Source organism: Pogona vitticeps, chromosome 5 (assembly GCF_051106095.1).
Source record: "Pogona vitticeps strain Pit_001003342236 chromosome 5, PviZW2.1, whole genome shotgun sequence".
Classification (NCBI taxonomy): Eukaryota; Metazoa; Chordata; class Lepidosauria; order Squamata; family Agamidae; genus Pogona; species Pogona vitticeps.
The window spans coordinates 47630201-47649899 of record NC_135787.1 but is presented as its reverse complement, the minus strand read 5'-3'; the positions used below and the strand labels follow the sequence as shown (position 1 = coordinate 47649899).

At 40.8% G+C, this 19699-nt stretch overlaps 1 protein-coding gene across 1 annotated transcript in view; it reads right to left on the bottom strand.

Moving 5' to 3' along the window:
* The window catches only part of GLRB (glycine receptor beta), a 40635-nt gene extending 31176 nt beyond the window's left edge, over positions 1–9459 (bottom strand). Inside the window, exons 1-2 of the mRNA XM_073001518.2 lie at positions 9332–9459; positions 6533–6688 (exon numbers count right to left, since the gene is read on the bottom strand). Coding sequence (XP_072857619.1) covers positions 6533–6654 — 122 coding nt within the window. The 5' untranslated portion in view covers positions 6655–6688; positions 9332–9459. The remainder of the gene's footprint in view (positions 1–6532; positions 6689–9331) is intronic.
* Between the last annotated feature and the right edge of the window lie 10240 nt (positions 9460–19699).

Below are 19699 nucleotides of genomic sequence, written 5' to 3'. Positions count from 1 at the left end.
CTGTAGCTCTTTCACTTTGGGCAGTTAGAGACTGTGTTATCGTCCTCAGAGGCTTGGGGCTGCCTCCTTCTGCTTCAGAGTTGAGTGTGTGTGTGTGTGTGTGTGTGTGTGTGTGTGTGTGTGTGTGTGTGTGTGTGTGTGTGTGTGTGTGTGTGTGTGTGTGTGTGTGTGTGTGTGTGTCTGCAGGGAGGTAAGCTGCTGTTTTCTCCTTTTAAAAAACTGTTCTGGGTGGTAATGTGTTCTCGAAGACTGTTCTGGGTGGGTTTTGGCTGGGGCAGGTATGTTTCTGTGCTGTGTTGTTGGTGGCTTTGCTGTTTGTTTTTGGAGTTTTTTTTCTTCTTAAAGTCTCAGCAATGGAGGTAGCTTTACTGTGTGTGTGTTTTTTTTGGAGGGTTTTTTCTTCTTCTTAAAGCCCAGCGCCTTCCGACCGGGCTTGCTGTGTTCTTTTTATTTATTTATTTATTTATTTATTTATTTATTTATTTATTTATTTATTTATTTTTCTTCAGCTGGAATGGCTTAATCAGTTTTCAGTGAATTCCTATGGGTAATGGTGCTTCGACTTATGAACATTTCGACTTAAGAACACCATTCCAATACGGATTAAGTTCATAAGTCAAGGCACCACTGTATTTCCTGAATAAGAGCCACATTCAGGAAATTCAGCATACAATTGAAAAACTGTGACTTTTTAAAATGGCAAATTAACTTGTGTGGATATTAAAAAATTACAAACAGATCCCAAAACGGTTATGATACTGGTCACTTTGGTCTGTGAGAAAATGAATAAACATTGTGTGACCTTGAGTAAAAATTGAACCTTTTTTTAAAAAAATTGTGATCTCCCTCAAGCTTGAAGGCCTTGCCCAAAAGTCCTCCATAGTACACAGTGTTTGTATTAATTTATAAGGTATCATGGATCCCCTACATTATTACATTCTGTTTGACCAATGTAGAACATAATGGCTGAAATCCAGTGGTAATTTTCAATTAGAGTAGGTCTACTAAATCATTGGGAATTTTCATAAGTCAACATTTATGCAATTGATTCAATGGGCCAAACCTAGTTCTGACTTGCTACTATATTTTAATCTGATAATATACATCTTTTAGTGTCTATCTTCTGTTTTGCTTATCTGAAAAAAGCATGAAACAGGAAGCATAGCCAGAATTCCTCTTTTCAAGTTTCCCCATAACATTTGAAAAGATGTTCAGGATGTTGTGCTATTTCCAAAACGGACAAATGAGCATCTCTATCTCCATACTACAAGACAGGTTAGCTTTTACAGTGTGCAGCTGTCAAATTAGATGTTTAGACAAACATGAAAACAGGTGGTATGGTATGGTTGTGTTTCCTGTTTCAGAACATGCAAAAGCAATTTCATAAACTGACCCTGCATCAGGGCATTAAAAACTGAACTTGTGTCAGTTTCCATCACTAAATGATGGCATCATTTCACAAGCTATTCAGAATAGCATATGTTAAAACTTTAGGTACCAAATAATAGGCTTTACTAATGGCAGATGCTACCTGCCCTGGCCCTGTATCATGGGCACACAAGAAGTAGGCAATCACTTTCTTGCAGTAAGCAAAGGCGACCAAATAATGTGCCACATTGAGGCCTCATACAACAGAAGGTCTCTTAATAGTGCAAGACAGTATCTTAAGAGAGTTGCTGTGTAGCACATAAATACTTAAGAAATGACACACTTGCCAATTGCTAAGTCAAGACCGCATCTAATTTATCCTACCACTCTAGCAATTCATGAATAAGAGGATAAAAGCCTTGTTGGGCCTCTCTAGCCCAGTATTCTGCTCACTGTCCAGTGTTTGCCTATGGGAAGCCTGCAGAAAGGACACAAAAACCCAGTAGTCACATGATATTGGTGAAAGTTAAGTGTCTGCGGCACCCACAGTGGTTTCAGACTAAATCAACAGGAGGTTCTGTGAACCCATCTTAAGCATTACATCAAAATGGAAATTATACCAACTCATGTAGCATAAGAGGAAGTAAGAAAAGGAGGAAAGCTAACACTTAAACAGGCAACATTCAAGCCACTTTAGAGAACAGAATCCAAAGAAAAATGACCTGTTTGATTATTCAGAACCAATCTGATTATCCAATAGAGCACTTGTTGAAACAAGCTGGCTGAGATCTAAACAGACAAAAGAAAAGCTTCTCAAACTTGATCTAAACAAAAGCCTGAGTAATCAGGGCAAAATTTCTCCTATTTGGAAAGCAGAAAAACATTTCTAGTAACTATTTGGCTACAATCTAATAATTGACTCCTACATCCACCCACCGATTGTCATGTCTGCAGTTCCATCTTTTGGCTTCATATTGCTACTAGCCAACCTCACACTGGGAAATGGTAGCTGTCTGACATGCTGCCCTGAGGGAAGAGCCTAGACATATTTTGCAAAAATATTGAATGTTACCTAGACAATGCTAAGAAAGCATTCAGAGAAACAGCACTGTTACTCAAAGACATATTGCTCTGGTAAACTGGTCACTGTAAGAAAACATCCTTAAAGAAAGACAATATAGTATAGTGTTTGTTAATCGCTTGATAAATTGTGTTACAGGCCTGTAAGATGGTCAGGACTATATAATATAATTTGCACAATACCATCCACATCGTATGAAGATATAAAGTAGTAATTAAAATTGCCATTAAAATTGGGGCCACTGAGCAATTAAGACAATATTCTATTCTAGGCAAAGTAAAGGCAAAGTGTGCTGCTTATACACTTCCCCATTGTGTTTAAAGCACTATCTGGATGGTTTATAAGTTAATTGTGCAGGTTACACATTGTCTCCCACCTCGCAGCAAGCTGGGTACTCATTTTACTGACCTGGGAAGGATGAAAAGCTGAGTAAACCTTGAGTCAGCTACCTGGGATTGAACAGTGTTTGGCTGCAATACTGCAATTTAACCACTGTGCCACTTTATATCAAAAGTGGAAGAATGTTTTAAGTGCATGTTTTCATGAAGAATGTTGACTTAACCCTACATGTGCGGAGAAAACAAATAAATAATTCTAAAAGTGTGGGTTTTTTTTCATTTCCAGGTGAAAAAGACAATTATTAATCAAATGACTATCTCTCATGTTGTGCAATCGAGAACCCAGTTTTCTGGATTCAGACAGTCAAATGAAATCTCTTGCCCTCCTGCTTTTCCAGACATGCGTAGAAGGATAGGATGATTCTTCTCACTGCATGACCAGGCCATGCAGATGATAAACTCATCTAGTGGTCATGCTGGATACCTCAGTGACTTAAGAATGGTTGAAAGGTTGATTCCCACTGTGCTTCCTTGATAAGAGCTGTACTCAATGATTCATGGGGCATTCTTTGCACTCCCTCATCCCTCATTAATACAAATATTGAAGAGCACCAGGCCCAGGACTGAGCCTTGAGGTACCCCTCTTGTTACCTCCTCCCAGTTAGAGAAGGACTCATTAATCATGCTTATCAAATTTGCAGATGATACCAATTCGGGTGGAATAGCTAATACCCTAGAAGACAAAAACAAAATTCAAAATGACCTTGATAGGATGGAGCACTGGGCCAAAAGCAACAGAAGGAAATTCAACAGGGATAAGTGCAAAGTACTATACTACACCTCAGAAAAAGAAACCAATTGCACAGTTACAAGATGGGGGAGACCTGGCTCAGCAAAACTACAAGCAAGAAGGATCTTGGAATTGTCGTAAATCACAAGCTAAATATCAGCCAACAGTGTGATGCAGCTACAAAAAAGACAAATGCTATTTTAGGCTGCGTTAATAGAAGTATATTTCCCAAATCCCGCGAGGTGCTAGTCCCCCTCTATTCAGCACTGGTTAGGCCTCGCCTTGAGCATTGTGTCCAGTTCTGGACACCACACTTTAAGAAGGATGCTAACAAATTGGAACAAGTTCAGAGGAGAGCAACAAGGATGATCAGGGGGCTGGAAACCAAGCCTTATGAGGAAAGGCTGAAAGAAGTAGGCATGTTTAGCCTTGAGAAAAGAAGGCTGAGGGGTGATATGATAGTGCTTTTCAAATATCTGAAAGGCTGTCATGCGGAGGAGGGGCAAGATCTGTTCTCGATCATCCCAAAGTGCAGGACACGCAACAATAGGCTCAAGTTAAAGGAAGCCAGATTTCAGTTGAATATCAGGAAAATCTTTCTAACTATTAGAGCAGTACAACAGTGGAACCAGTTACCTCAGGAGTTGATGAGTGCTCCAGCACTGGAGGCATTCAAGAAAAACTTAATCACCCGGCAGATATCCTTTGACTGTATTCCTGCATTGAGCAGGGGTTGGACCTGATGGCCTTGTAGGCCCCTTCCAACTTCACTTTTCTATGATATGATTCTATGATGCTTAATCTGTACTATGGTCGAGAATGTACTGTTAGGACAGAATATGTAGAGATGGAATACTTCCCTATAGGCAAAAGTGTCAGAAAAGGGTGCGTTACATCTCTCTATCTGTTCAATCTATATGCAGAACATATCGTAAGGAAAATAGATTTGAATGAAAGACTAGATTCTGGACTAGATTTAGATGAAAGAGAAGTGAGAACTGGTGGAAGAAACATCAGTTATTTGAGATATTCAGATGGCACCATCTCACTGGCAGAAAGCAGGAATGAATTAAAAGGACCTGATGAAAGTTAAAGAAGAAAGTGCAAAAGCAGGACTGCAGTTAAGAATATAAAAATCATAACTACAGAACTACACAACTTTTAATGAAGAAATTTAAAGTACTGAAGACTTTGTATACCTTGGTTCAATCATCAGTCCAAATGGATACTACAGCCAAGAAATCAGAAGAAGACTGAGATATCGACAAGTAGCAATGACGGAATTAGAAAAGACCAAAAAGTGTAAGGATGTGTCACTGGAGACCAAGACCAAGATCTTTCAGACTACTGTATTCCTGATTACTATGTACAGGTATGAAAGCTGAACTGTGAAAAAGGTAACAGGAAAAAATTGATTCATTTGCATTGTGGTACTGGAGGACACACAGGAACGTGGTGGCACTGTGGGTTAAACTGCAGAAGCCTCTGTGCTGTAAGGTCAGAAGACCAGCAATTGTAAGATCGAATCCATGTGATGGAGTGAGCTCCCATGGCTTGTCCCAGCTCCTGCCAACCTAGCAATTTGAAAGCATGTAAAAATGTGAGTTGATAAATAGGTACCACCTCAGTGTGAAGATAACAGCGTTCCATTTCTAGTTGTGCTGGCCACGTGACCATGGAAACTGTCTTTGGACAAACGCTGGCTCTATGGCTTGAAAACGGGGATGAGCACCATGCCCTAGAGTTGGAGACGACTGGACTAAATGTCAAAGGGAACCTTTACCCTTATTTTACTGGAGGAGAGCTTTGTGGATACCTTTGATTGCCAGAAAGACAAACAAGTGGGTCCTAGATCAAATCAGGCCTGAACTATCTCTGGAACTGAAGCTGTCCTACTTTGGTCACATCTTAAGAAGGCAAGATTCTCTAGAAAAGACAATAATGCTAGGAAAAATCGAAGGCAGCAGAAAAACAGGAAGACCAAAGATGAGATGGATTGACCTCGTAGAGGAAGCCATAACCTTGAGTTTATAAGCTATGAGCAAGTCTGTTGAGGGTAGGAAATTTTGGAGATCACTCATTCATAAGTCAGAGGTGACTTCATGGCATGCAACAACAACAAATTTCCCTTGTATTGAAATACATTGGCATCAGCCACCAGTACAAGATCCTTGTGATCACATCACTGCACATACAGGTTTTTTAAAGCTATAAGACAAGGGTTTTTTAAAAACAATTTTTAATAATTTTTTAGAATTTAAACATTAAAATCAACAAAAAAGTTTGTACTGTCAGTGTTCAACTATCACCTTAGAATACCTTAATGACAGAGCAGACTTTTTCCCCCAGAAAAGCTCCAGATTCCACTTTTGACTACTCCAGGTAGTTTGGGAAAGTATGTACCTGAGCACCTGGAGAGATGTCCTCAGGTGGCATAATTTAGCATAGTGACCTACATCAGTGTTCCCCAACCTTGGGCCTCCAGATGTTCTTGGACTACAAGTCCCAGAAGCCTTCACCACCACCTCTGTTGGCCAGGATTCCTGGGAGTTGAAGTCCAAGAACATCTGGAGTCCCAAGGTTGGGACTGACCTACATGGACCCAGAGAGGAATATGATATGCACAAGAACCATTGGCCTGGCTCCATATGACATAGCTTAATGTTTTCCCATATTCTTTTTCATAGCATAAATCCTGACTTATATCTTTATGAATATTTATGTCCGAGCATATCAGCATAATGATTTTCTATGAAATGCTAGTATAATTGGTCAAATCTCAACAAAATGAATGTGACTAACTACTGCTTCTTCAAACTCTGTCTTATTTCATGGAAAAACTGCAGGATCCACTTCCTTAGATGCCATCTCTTGTTGGGCAACATTAACACAACAACCAATATATAACCAATACATTCATTATAAACACGTATTTTGAAAAGGAAAGAAACATACGAAGGGCAGAGATATTGCTTCTTTTTTCCTTTTCCTTTCTTTGAAGACTTCTCTTTGGAATAAACTTCTTCAACATACAAGGAGAAAAAAACAAACACAAGAATTGCCAGTAAAAACTTCATTGTGGGGACTTGGAAGTCCAGAGGATAAATCAACCTATGATAGATAAGAGAGAGAGAAGGGGAAACAATCATATAAATATGGAAAATAGGAAAAATTTTAAACAGGAAATAAATTTAAGCCAAAGTTTGGAAAACATTTTTGGATGGTAGTTTCCAAATCCCCCAGCTAGCATGATCAGTGGCCATGAAGGTTGATGCAAGTTCTGGGAGTGGAAACCCAAGCATTAACTTTTTCAAGCTTTACTTTTAACATTGTAAATGTTAAATATTATATATATTATATATAATATATATTAGTAACCCGCTATTGGATATAACTTATTTGGCTTTCTCAAGTTTTGGATATATCTATTATGGACTTGGAAACTTGGTAGACCAATGGGAAAATTTATGATTTTGGTGATAGTATTCTAACTCTAATTCTACACATACACTTTGTAACATGTATTGATTCTTATGCTGTGCAACTACATAGGATTGGGTACAGATTAAGCCAGACTTAGAATAGACATTTTTGTTTATTTTTATGCATTACATTTTTATCTCACCTTCAGCTAAACAACAGTGGTCACAAACATAATGAAAACAACCAAAAAAATGTGAAAAATACTGTAACAGTCATGTGTGTCCTATATTCCACTTACTCCTCAGGTTCATTCTACAAACGAAAAAGTCAGAATCTAATCTTATGCGTATGCTTTTTCTAATGATACATGCATGTTACAAAGTGACTCAACCCACTATATAAGAGCTGGGGTTGATGTGCTTGCAGGGAAAAAAAACTGTATCTTTCAAAAGAAACTACGTATATGGAAATCACTTACATGAACTTCCCAAACAATAAATCTTACACTCACCCACATATGCTGTCTTACACTTCAAACTGGTCAGCAGAGTAATCAATGAGTAATTCTTTTACTGTGCCATGTTAATAACAAACAGCACATATATTCAGGTTCTTGTATTGCTAACATTTATTTAAAGAGTTTGCTCTGTAAATGGGAAATGATAGTGAATAGTGCACTATTAAAACATTGTACCAAACCAACTACCATTGATTACAATGAATTACAGATCAATGCTTACATAAATTATAGTAGTCTTACACTTACTATTCCATTTACAAATGGCATGTGCGACTGCACCAGTGAGAACAATTTATTTTCACAGTGCACTGACATGGCACTTTCTTATGGAATATTTGTTACCAATGGATTTCTAGCAAGGTAAAATGTTTTATCTCCAACATCAAATATTGCCTGCTCCCTAGCTACATTAACTGGAGGTGGGTGGTGGGTGGGAATCTCTGCATATTATCATCTTAGTAGCACCATATGCAGTTACTTTTTCAGCCTTCACTCTCCAGAGCAAATGACTGGACCTTATTTTTCTAAAAACTTGCTGCATATCTCTGTTCCCCCACTGCTTTTATTCTGAATGCAGACAATGGCCACCACTTTTTCTTAAAAGGAGAAAGATATTTATATCCTCCCAATCACAGCAACACAAGACATTCTTGTCTTCCTTCCAAAAGCAACAGAAGCATCTTCTTCTGCCCAGAGCAACAGCAGCCGGGGCTTCCAGCCAAATTGGGAGACGTGGGGCTTTCTGTTTCCCACAGCCACGCTGTGATCGCAAGGGCGTTCTCCCCTCCTTCTGCTGCTGCAGTGATGAGGGGATGGGGGGCCCTCGCTGACCCTTCAGAATCAAAAACCTCAGCCTGGGGTCTCTCTGCCACTCTCCCCTACATTCTCCTCTCCTCTGAGGTCTTTTTCCAGGTGGGTGAAATATTAGATATTTCCAAGAAATTAAAAATCCCAAAGAGCGTAGAACACACAGCTGCAAAAGGTGTAAATCCGTAATGTCAGAGGATACATAGCATGTATCAGGGGCCACCATATCATGAAAATCCATTTTTAGAAAGCAGGGTTTTTTAAAAATAATAATATTCCCTATGTAACCTTGGCAACAAGTGTCCCTTTTGTACCTCCACTCAGGATTATTGCAAGGTTTCCATAGATCTTCCTGCCCCTTCATCTAAGCAACAAGGCCTTCGGACACCCTTACTCTCTTGCCAGAGCCTCAGATGGGATCTGCTTCTGGCCAAAAACAGGACAGCCAATAGATAGAGCCTTGCCAGGCCAGTGGAGTTCCACACCAGATCTTCAAACCCCCTCCTCTGCCTTGTTCTCCAAGGAAAGGCCCCAAGAGGCGTTGCGTCCACTCCAACACGAGTCTCCTGCCTTTCTCACACACTCGTGTCTCCACAGTAACGGGACCAAGCGGTCTCCTCTCCCCCCCCCGCCACCTTTCCTTTCCCGCCAATGCTTGCTTTGCAGAGCCGGCCGAGCGCCTGGTTCGCGAGCAAGGGCAGCCCCGCGCCACGAAGCCGCCTGGTGCTGGCCGAGGTCCTGAAAATCGGGGCGCCTGGAAGCGGGGGGGGAAAGGATGCCCGTCGCCAGTTCAGAAGGGCTTTCTTGCAGGCGTCGGGTCATCGCCCTGGGAGGGCGCACCCTCCGACTCTCTGCAGCGAATCCATCACCCATACGCCCGCCCAGAGGCCGGTCTCCCCCTTCCCTCTCTCTGCAAGCGGGCGCGCAAGGGCTAACTTTGCCTTCCCCTCCCCGCCACTTCCAGCGCAGCGACACGGCCCTTTCTGCCAAGGTGCGGGACTTACCACAACAAGCCGGAGAGGAAGAGGCGCCGAGGATGATGCAGCCGCCGCCACCACCACCCCTGGATTAGAGCCGGCGATGGCTGACAAGCCTGCAGTGGGCCATGGCCAAGCCGAGGTTCCTGAGGCTGCGGGAGGCTTGCGGGGCGGAGGGGGGGCTGGAGGGGAGGAAGCAAAGCGATGCCTCGGCAGCGGCCGCTGTGGAATCAAAATAAACCCTGCATCGGATAAGCGTCCATTTTGCCACTGAGCATGTGCACACCACCTAAGCTGGTGCTGCGGAGCATGCGCGCTCTTCTCTGCACATGGGCAGTGGGGCGGTGAAGCCACAGCGAAGCCTCTGCCCTTACTGGGCTCTGCCCTCGCTTCCCTTCCAGCGGCGCTTCCTTGCCTGGGAAGGAAAGGCACGGAAATGCGATGGCTATAGGAACGGGAAAGGACGCGGGAGAGTCCGTGGGGACCCGTCCTCTCCGCTGCCCCCTCTTCCCCTTGAGGAGTCAGGGCTGGGAGAGCGGAACGCGAGGTCCGTCCAAAGAGCTGAAGCAGAAGCGAAGGGCAGTCTACTCGCCATGACACTGGCGTCTTTCGATGACCTGAAGCCCTCCAGTGAAGGGTGATCTCGCACATCCACTTGCTGCATTATAGGAAGGTGGCAGAGGGCACGTTCCGACGGCAAGAATAGCTTGCGTGTCCTCAAGAACACGTCGGTTCCCTAAGAACACCTCCCGTTTCTTTTCGCAATGCATTTATTTGTGCTTGTGTGTGTGTGTGTGCGTGTGTGTGCAATGAACAGCAAAGGCTCTTGCGACACCTTAAAGGATTACAGCTTTTATTTAGCTTAATGTTTATGGACTGTAGCACTCTCCTTCAGCCATATCATTGTTTCTGCTGGAACAGATCAGGGTCTTGCTGCCCCCCAAACTCTTAATTCTTTAAGATAGGAAAAAATGACTGCCAAATCACTTCTAAATATTTAATATCTGGGAAACCTTAGCAGGGGATGCCACAAGTTGGAAGTGACTTGTTGGTATATAATAATAATTATTACTAACATGTAAGGACCTTTTTTTTAAAAAAAAAAAAAAGTCATTTGCCATGGGGCTGTTTTTTCTTCCAAATATACATTATTGCCCACCTCTTGATTCCTACCACCTGTACTGCAAAACAAATTGTGAAATAAAGTGATCTTGTAGCCTTTTCTAATGGGTGTTTCTGTACTCTTTCAGGGTGAACTGGGAAAGAATTTGTGCCACGTTCCTGTCTTCTCTGCCTGATCCACCTTTACTGGCTTCCCTCCACAGCTAAGATGTCTATTAAGCAGAATGAGGCAGAGTGCCGGAATGCCAGAAAATCTGGCATCCACCTCTTTCCCTTTCTTTGCTTCCCTCTCACCTCATCACCACCATCTCGCCCTGTGCCTTCCTTTTCCTTGTCCTCTGCTTTCCAGTGCTACCACACCTCCTTTTTCATGTCATGCTTTGGCTCCTTCCTCCCCTCTTTCCATGTGCTTCATGTCATGGTGCTGCCTGTCCATCCTGTGTAAAGCAGCATTTTTCTTCTTTAAACAGGCAGGCGAGCAAGCATACAGAGGCAAGGGACAGGGACAATGGAAAGAATGGGAGACCGAGGGTGATAATAGTGACAGTGCCCCTTTCTGTCTCTCCCACACTGGGGATGCTGTAAGGGAGAAGAGAATGTGACAATAATAGAAAAAGCAGAATGTTTTAATCTCATGTTTGGGAGTGGGGGAGCCTGGCCTTTTCCTTCTCCCCCTCCCCACTCTTTATCTTGCTGCCCCCTTCCCCCTAATACCTCTTCCACTCTCTCACTCAGTCCCTTGTGGTAATGGTGACCCTGGTGCACTCGTCCACCTACGTGACTGCCCATTTTAGCTAAGGATGGCAAGGAGGACTAGGCAGAGTTTGACACTTCTGGTACTCTTCTGCCTGAAGCAATGACCTTCCTCTGCCAACTGGACTGGCTGGCTCAGCTTACCAGTCAAGCTCTAGGAATGAAAAAATGAATGAAAGAAGTGAATGAGCACAACATTCACAAAATTCAGAGATACAGGCTGCAATTCTATATCTGTTATCTGGAAGTCAGACCCACTGAATTCGGGGGTAGATATTATGGGGCTCTACAGACATTGAAGCTTGAAGCTGCAAGAGGCTACAATGAAGCCTGCTCATCCTCTTTCTCTTCTTCCAAAGTGAATGGAAGAGCAGATTTTCAAAATAACATAACCTTGGCTTCCACTATTTTTCAGAGCTCATGGATTTAATGTGGGGTAACAATGTAAGTCATATTTCCCCTTGTTACTAAAGAAACAGGGAATGAAATGCTCTATCCATAGACTTCACCATAGCAGCTGAAATCCAGTAATATGTAGCAATGAGAATAGGTCAACTGAATCAATGAAATTTGCATAGGTTTTGACTCACCAAATCCCCCACTGATTCAATGGGTGTACTGTTGTTGTTGTTTAGTCGTTAAGTCATGTCTGAGTCTTCGTGAACCCATGGACCAGAGCACGCCAGGCCCTCCTGTCTTCCACTGCCTCCTGGAGTTGGGTCAAATGCATGTTGGTAGCTTCTATGACACTGTCCAACTATTTTGCCCTCTGTCGTCCCCTTCTCCTCTTGCCTTCACACTTTCCCAACATCAGGATCTTTTCCAGGGAGTCTTATCTTCTCATGAGATGGCCAAAGTATTGGAGCCTCAGCTTCAGGATCTGTCCTTCCAGTGAGCACTCGGGGTTGATTTCCTTCAGAATTGATAGTTTCTTTGCAGTCCAGGGGATTCTCAAGAGTCTCCTCCAGCACCACAATTCAAAAGCATCAATTCTTTGGCGGTCAGCCTTCTTTATGGTCCAGCTCTCACTTCCACACATTGCTACTGGAAAAACCATAGCTTTGAGTATGCAGACCTTTGTCAGCAAGGTGATGTCTCTGCTTTTTAAGATGCTGTCTAGGTTTGTTGTCGCTTTCCTCCCAAGAAGCAGACGTCTTTTAATTTCGTGGCTGCTGTCACCATTTGCAGTGATCATGGAGCCCACGAAGGTAAAATCTGTCACTGCCTCCATATCTTCCCCTTCTATTTGCCAGGTCATGGGGCCAGTGGCCATTATCTTAGTTTTTTGTTTTGTTTTGTTTTTATGTTGAGTGGTGTACTGTAGCTGTGACTTATTGCTGAATTTCACCCATTTTTTCCATATGCACTGTGCCAATACTTTTTGAAATTCATAATGTTCTTATAATCACTTCAAACTGTCAACAAAGAACAGCACCTCAGATATGTCACTTGATACACCATCAACTCATTTCTTTTTGCAGAAAATTAACTCAAGCTAACTACTGATTTCAAAAATGGAGGAGAAAGGTTGGACGCTGATGGCTCTTATGTCAGTGGAAAAGTAAGTCTGCTCCAGTCTGAAGTTTACAGCAGCTCCCCAAGGTGTTGAATTGTATTCCTCAGACATGTAGATTTAAAAATGGGAATGGATTCACCACCCCACTGATGTCAAAGCACAACCTCTTATGGCAGGACTCCACTGCCAATAATAGGTGGCTATTCATGAATCCCTTCATGATGAAAATGAAAACAGCCTGTTATATGCATTATCCCAAAGAAAACCCCAAATTATTTCCCCTAACATCATCAGCTTTTGCCTAGAGTTTTGAATTTTCTGTCATGCTTCTACAAACCCTCATAGAAGTTGGTTTCCTAAGAGTCTTAAACTTGACAAATGAGCATTGACAACTCAGATTTCCAAGTAAAGACATCTTCATCTGGAAGTTAGTCAGTCTTTTCCAACATTACTAAAGGGTTAGGAAATATATGAAGAAAAAGGGACTTGTTCCTAGCTGAGGATGATGTCCTTTGGATGTTGGAATGTGAAAAGCAACAATAGAAAGAGCAATTACAGTCAGAGAATTCGAAGATTACGGAATGAAATAGAATGAGCTGTGTTTGGTGGATTTTTAAGATAAAAGCATTTGGGGATGTTGCCTTCATCTCTATGGGATCTGATATAGTACAGTAGATGTGGCTGTTTGTGGAAGTAATATGCTTTGTTTTTACATATACTCATCCTGTATATTTTAAATAAACTCAGATTTTGCTAATATCATAAGCGCTGAAAGAATTCCTCTAAGGGAACAAAATCTAGGTAATATCTGTGCCCCTAGAATAGATTCCTGCTCAGAGACTTGGTAATGTCTACTTGCTTGATGTTTAAGTATGTTTTCACCAGGTTTTTTTTCCTGGAATGCATCTACACTTAACCAAAACCTGTTGGTACAATCCACATTTGCTTCCAGTGATTCCCAGATGAGGATGCCAGGCTTTTGTTATAAGGAAGTCGGTTCTTTAAATACAAACACATGATTCTTATGATCACCTTTAAACCCATAAGCTAAAGAAAAGGAGCTAATGCATGTCACCCATGGAAAATTAATATTTCCTCTGCCTTTTATGCTGATTATAGGAATCCCAGTTTTTGAGAGAGACAAATTATTGGGGCTCTTGAACTCTCAAACTCATTTGGTATCTTTGGAAGTCCATCTTAAGTTGCTGCTATTAGTTGTCAAAAACTGGATGTAAGATATTGCACAATATAACATATATGAACATCATTTTTACCCGATTTCTAAAGAAAGTATATTCTGTTATGTAGTCTGCTTAGAAGTGAAGCATACGACATTCAGCAATGCCTACTGCCACATGAAATGCATTATTTGGATACAGTTTTACTTTCAGCAGTAACCACACGACTCTCACTGACTCATGAAAAAATTACAGGGCTGCATATGTGGGCAAGAACAAGGCCAACAAAGTAGAAGCTGAAAATTTCTATTTACTGGCCTCGGTGCAAACCTACTCTCTTATTAGACTAGTGATGTTTCTTACTGAGCTTTGTCCTTAACTGCTTTTTGATTTAGACACAATCCATGTAACATATTAGACATCAGATTTCCAAAGTCAATAGAATAACAGCTCCTAAAATTTCAGAATATTCCAATTTCTTTGATGGCACAATTTGTGGGTAGTAACATTATTGTTTAACAGGAGTAACCCATCCCTAGCTGCCTAGAGTGGTCTTATAGGCCAGATGGGCGGGGTATAAATAAATAAATAAATAAATAAATAAATAAATAAATAAATAAATAAATAAATAAATAAATAAATGGATAGATAGATAGATAGATAGATAGATAGATAGATAGATAGATAGATAGACAGACAGACAGACAGACAGACAGACAGACAGACAAACAAACAAACAAACAAACAAACAGACAGACAGACAGACAGACAGACAGACAGACAGACAGACAGACAAATAAATAAATAAATAAATAAATAAATAAATAAATAAATAAATAAATAAATAAATAAATAAATAAATAAATAAATAAATAAATAAATAAATAAATAAATAGGAACTTCTTCCAAAAGCAAATATGTGTTATACTTCTCTAGAAAATGATTTAATTCATTTAGTAATGCACTCATACACAACTGCATCTCACCGGCAGCATGGCCTAAAGAACTGTAGTTCACAAAAGTAACTTTTCCAAATGCTGACTGAAATCAAGGCTGAAAATTCAAATCTTTCCCAAGCAGGAAGCAGCAAGGGTAGCTTTGCTAGGACTGACATCACAAACATCTATGTTTTGAGACTATATTGATATGAAGTTTCCAGTAATTGTAATGATAAAAACAAGCATGATTGTGCAAAGTTTGGCAATACAAATAGTGTTTAGTGCCACAATGTAAAGCTTCACATCCAAAATCCAACTGCTTGTCTCAACAAGAGTAGACTTGTTGAATCAACAACATTTAAGTCTTGCTTTACCATTTAGCAATTGATTCAATAAATGAGACCATCAGTTGGATTTAGGTCACTGAAAGCACACTGAATAAAGTATTGTTGCATGTTTCTGTGGGAAAAAAATGATGGGAAGTACATATGGGTATATGCTGTGAGAAGAGAAAATTGGTTCAGTGAAACATGATGTTTGTGTTTCAGCACTATTTTAATATCAGTACAGATAATATATAAATCATTTAATACCAACCAATATAGTTATTTAATAAGTATTTTAGTTTTGGGGAGTAAGCCCTGTTTAAATAGGAGTGATTGAGTGGAGAAGAGAAGGAGTGAGGTTGGTCAGTTCCCTTGCTGTTCTCATTTTTAGAGTAGGGCTTTTTTTAAAGGCTAGCAAAATTCAGTAAACTCTACTCTTCCCTCTAAGGAAGGGGGAATACAGTGGTGCCTCACTAGACAATTACCTCGCAAAACAGTTAATTTGCAAGACGATGGGTTTTTGCGATTGCTATAGTGCTTCGCAAAATGGTTTTCCCTATGGGCAATTTTTGCCAGATGATGTTTCGGTCCGTGCTTCACAAGACAGCTTTTTTTTCGGGACGGTTTTTCACAAGACAACGATTTTGACAGATGCATCCGCGCTTTGCAAAACAGTTTTTATGGGGACGGTTTTTCGCAAGACATCTATTTTGACAGCTGGGTCCGTGCTTCGCAAAACAGTTTTCCTATGGGCAATTTTCGCAAGATGACAATTTTTTTCCCCATTGGAATGCATTAGATAGATTTCAATGAATTCCAATGGGGAACCGCATTTCGCAAGATGATGTTTTCGCAAGACAGCAATTTTCGCGGAATGAATTAACATCCTCTTGCGAGGCAGCACTTTATGTTGAAAATAAAGGGCAACAAACACACAGGTGGTTTAACTCATGGGTCTGAGGTATTATCAAGCCCTATTCATTGTTAAGAATGTAACTGAAAGTCAATTCCTCCTCTTCAGTTTACTTTCAGCCACTTCTTATTGTTACCAGACTGTAGTTCCTATCAACAGCCAGCATAGACAATGGCGAGTGAAGGCCACACTGTCTCAGCTCTCAGATCTAAGAATTAAAGCAGAGTCATGACTTTCTTTGTAAATCTGTTCTTGTGTAACCAGTGGAAGCCTGGGGTGGAAACAGAGTGGTATTGCCGCAGAAAGAAATGACTAACATGTGGGAAAATATTGAGAGGGATGATCCCTTCCTGGCTTAATGGGACTGTAGGTAAAGGGCACATGCTAGATATATAATTGTATTCATGGAGGAGTATATGTAAGCAGGTGAATGTATCCTCAGCTGTAAATAGACAGTCAAGAGTGTGCAAACATTCATTCAGGTATTGAACCACTGGCTGAAATCCTGTTGCTTAGTATTCACACTAGAATTGGCCCATTGAATCAGTGGGGATTTGGTGAGTCAGCTGCTCAGTAAGTTCCTAAGTAATAGGATTTTAGCTGATTTTTTTTTTCTTAGACTGGATTCTGCAGTTGTGATCATGTCTTCATACTACTACTTCCTACACTGGGATGTCAGTGAATCTATTAAAGCTGAATTTTAGGAGTTGAATTTATTCCTATATAAACAGGTAGAAATGTCAAAAACTGCAAGAAGTAAATTTGTTCCGCTTTTCTTTGTTAATGTGAAAGGCATGACAAAAACACCAGTTCATTTTGGTTGTTTGCCAGTCATTATCTTGGCCAGTAATGTTACTTTGAGAATGAATGTCTCTACCAGTTGCTAAGCTACGCAGGAGTATTCTGAGAAGAATTTTGCACACTGAAGTAAATGCCTTCTTTCAGGGGTCCTGAATCACAATGTAAATGCATACTTTGTTTTAATTTTGCAGACGGGAACTATGGAGAAGTAATGAGCTAGATCAAACTGAACAATAAATGGTCTTAACAGATGTTCATAGGTTACAACAGTAAGATTATTGTGCATTGTTTTTCAAAACAATAAAAAGTCACTCACAGAACTATAGAAAGGAAGGTGATGACTGCAGTTTTCTGGACATTTAAATTCTATTGAACTTGTTGAGAAGCAGCATCTGACTAAATACTGTAAAGGATAAACCTGCAAGCCACAGATCTTTATAGTAGCCAACAGGAATACCTAGTTGCAAACGGCACAGAAACAGGGTCTCAGCTGTAAAAGAAGACACTAATTCCACACTAATTCAATTTATCTCACATGCTTGAAGAGGCAGTTTAGCATATCTGTGCTGCATTTAGATACATCTGGGCTCCTGGTTAGACTAGCTTTGACCATGGCACTCTAGAGAGCAGCTGGGCTGCTGGCTACCTGTATGGAAGGCAGTCATGTTAATGATTAGAACTGGATGCGTTGCAGTGTCCCCAGAGGGGACTAAGAAAGGGAAAGAGAGGAAAGGCTCCACTGATTCAGTATGGGAATCCATTCCTCATGAGCTGTTACACATCTGATAAAGCAATAGGGCAGGTGCAGAGTCTGGAAAGTTGCTTTTAAAGAGTCACTTATTCATGTTATTTGTCCCAATCCATTATTATATATAAATGTTCAGCATTTGATTCATAACAACAGTGGGAAAGGGTTGTGCCTAATTGTTATAATGTGTAAAAAAACAATTTATGGTGCAGATGACAGGCTTTTGAGGGGAAGAGAAAGAGAGAGGGAATTGATTTGGAATGGAGAAAAATGGAAAAATTCCACTCAAAATACCTTTCAAAAACAAAGGCCACATCCCGTCCATGTATTATCTTCATTATACCAGATTATCTGAAAAATGCAATGATATAGGTAACTCCCTTATTTCTTATGCAATATTGGTAGGTGAAAGGAGAAAGATGAACCATTTACTCTTCTGCCAGTGCAATCAAAGATGGAAAGGGTCCCATTTCACATCACTGCTGGAGGGCATCCTCTGGAGTGACAGAAGGGTCGACAGATTTCAGAAAACTTCTGCCCACAACAGTAGTGAGCAGATAGAGCTGCACTTGCAAAAGGGAGTTGGCCGTCCTTATAGTTTGCAGTAGCAACTTATTTCCTTTGTTTTAAAAAGTTCTATCTGGCTAAACAGAAAACATCACCTCTTGAATTTGCCATTTTCCTTTTACATTATTTTATCTCCTTTGGGCAGTTTTCCTATAGAATGGTACTAGATTCAAAACCAAAATACACTTCATGCCAGCAAAAGCAGTTTAAAATATTTAAAGTAATTGGCTTTATTTTCTTACACTGCAAGTAATTATATTGACTTTTTAAAATGTATTTTGGTATTTCTGTCACAATAAAAGTCAGCCTCTTGAACATAAAGAATATAACATGCAACCAAAAATCTAAACTGGTTTTGAGAATGTGTATTTAATTATTTATTTATTTATTTATTTTATTTTATTTATATCCCGCCTATCTAGTCACTTAAGACCACTCTAGGTGGCTTACAACAAGCGTGATACAATATAATTAAAACAATTTTTAAAAGGGGACAGGGTTGCACAGGGTTATGTATTTTCATTTCTTGTGTATGACATGGTGTGACAGACTTTGACCTAGATTAGACCTCAGTAGGCCTGGGTTTGAATCCCTGGTCAGACATGGAAGCTTACTGGGAGGAGTGGAACTACTGCTTAAATATTTCACTTACCTGTACAGCCCTGTTAGAGTCACTATAAGTAGGTTCTGACTTGAAGATACATAACATAATAACTATAAAAAGTATACACACATTAAAAACCTAGATTTATCACAAGATATTTAGAAATTATTGGACTGAGAGGGAAATCAAAATAAACAAATACAAAGAATTCATAAAGCATAAAATGCAGAAAGCGACAATAATAAAATCATAGAATCATAGGGTTGGAAGGGTCCTATTGCGTTCAACCCCCTGCTCAATGCATTAATCCAAGTATATCTGAGAGATATCTTTTGTTAGTTGGTGGTCCTCTTGGAAGACAAGGTCCAGCACCTAGAGGCCTGTGTTCTAATCTCCGCACTATTAGGGAGCAGGCCGGGTAGGTGGGGCTTGTCAGCCTTGGAAGGCAGCCCATCTAGAAGAAGGAAAACTCTGATTTCAAACCTCCACTGCCTTGTGGCTATATCCATCAATGGAAAAGGCTTCAGGATTTAACCTCAAGGCAAAATCCGGAGCCAGAGTCCCAGAGGCAGTTCGTGTCATTCTGGCAACTCCTGTGATGTAGCTGGAAACAGTTGTACTGGCTCTTGCCTTTCCGTTGGACTATTTCAGCGATATGGAGAGGGGGGATTTGCTGCTTGTGTAACAGCCTATCCTCCATATTATTTTACCCAGGCTTCGTGCTCTGGAGAGGACACTCCAGCTTTGCATGAAGTGTCAAAACAACACGGGAAGTAGCAGTTACCGGTTATAGGTCTTTGCTCGATTGGTGTAGAGCATGACACCAGAGGCTACTTCAGATGATGGGAGAGGTCATTGTACCTCAGTAGGTAGTTACGACCCACCTTAAGCTGGGCAGTCCCCAGCCAGTAAGGTGCTGCCTCGCCACA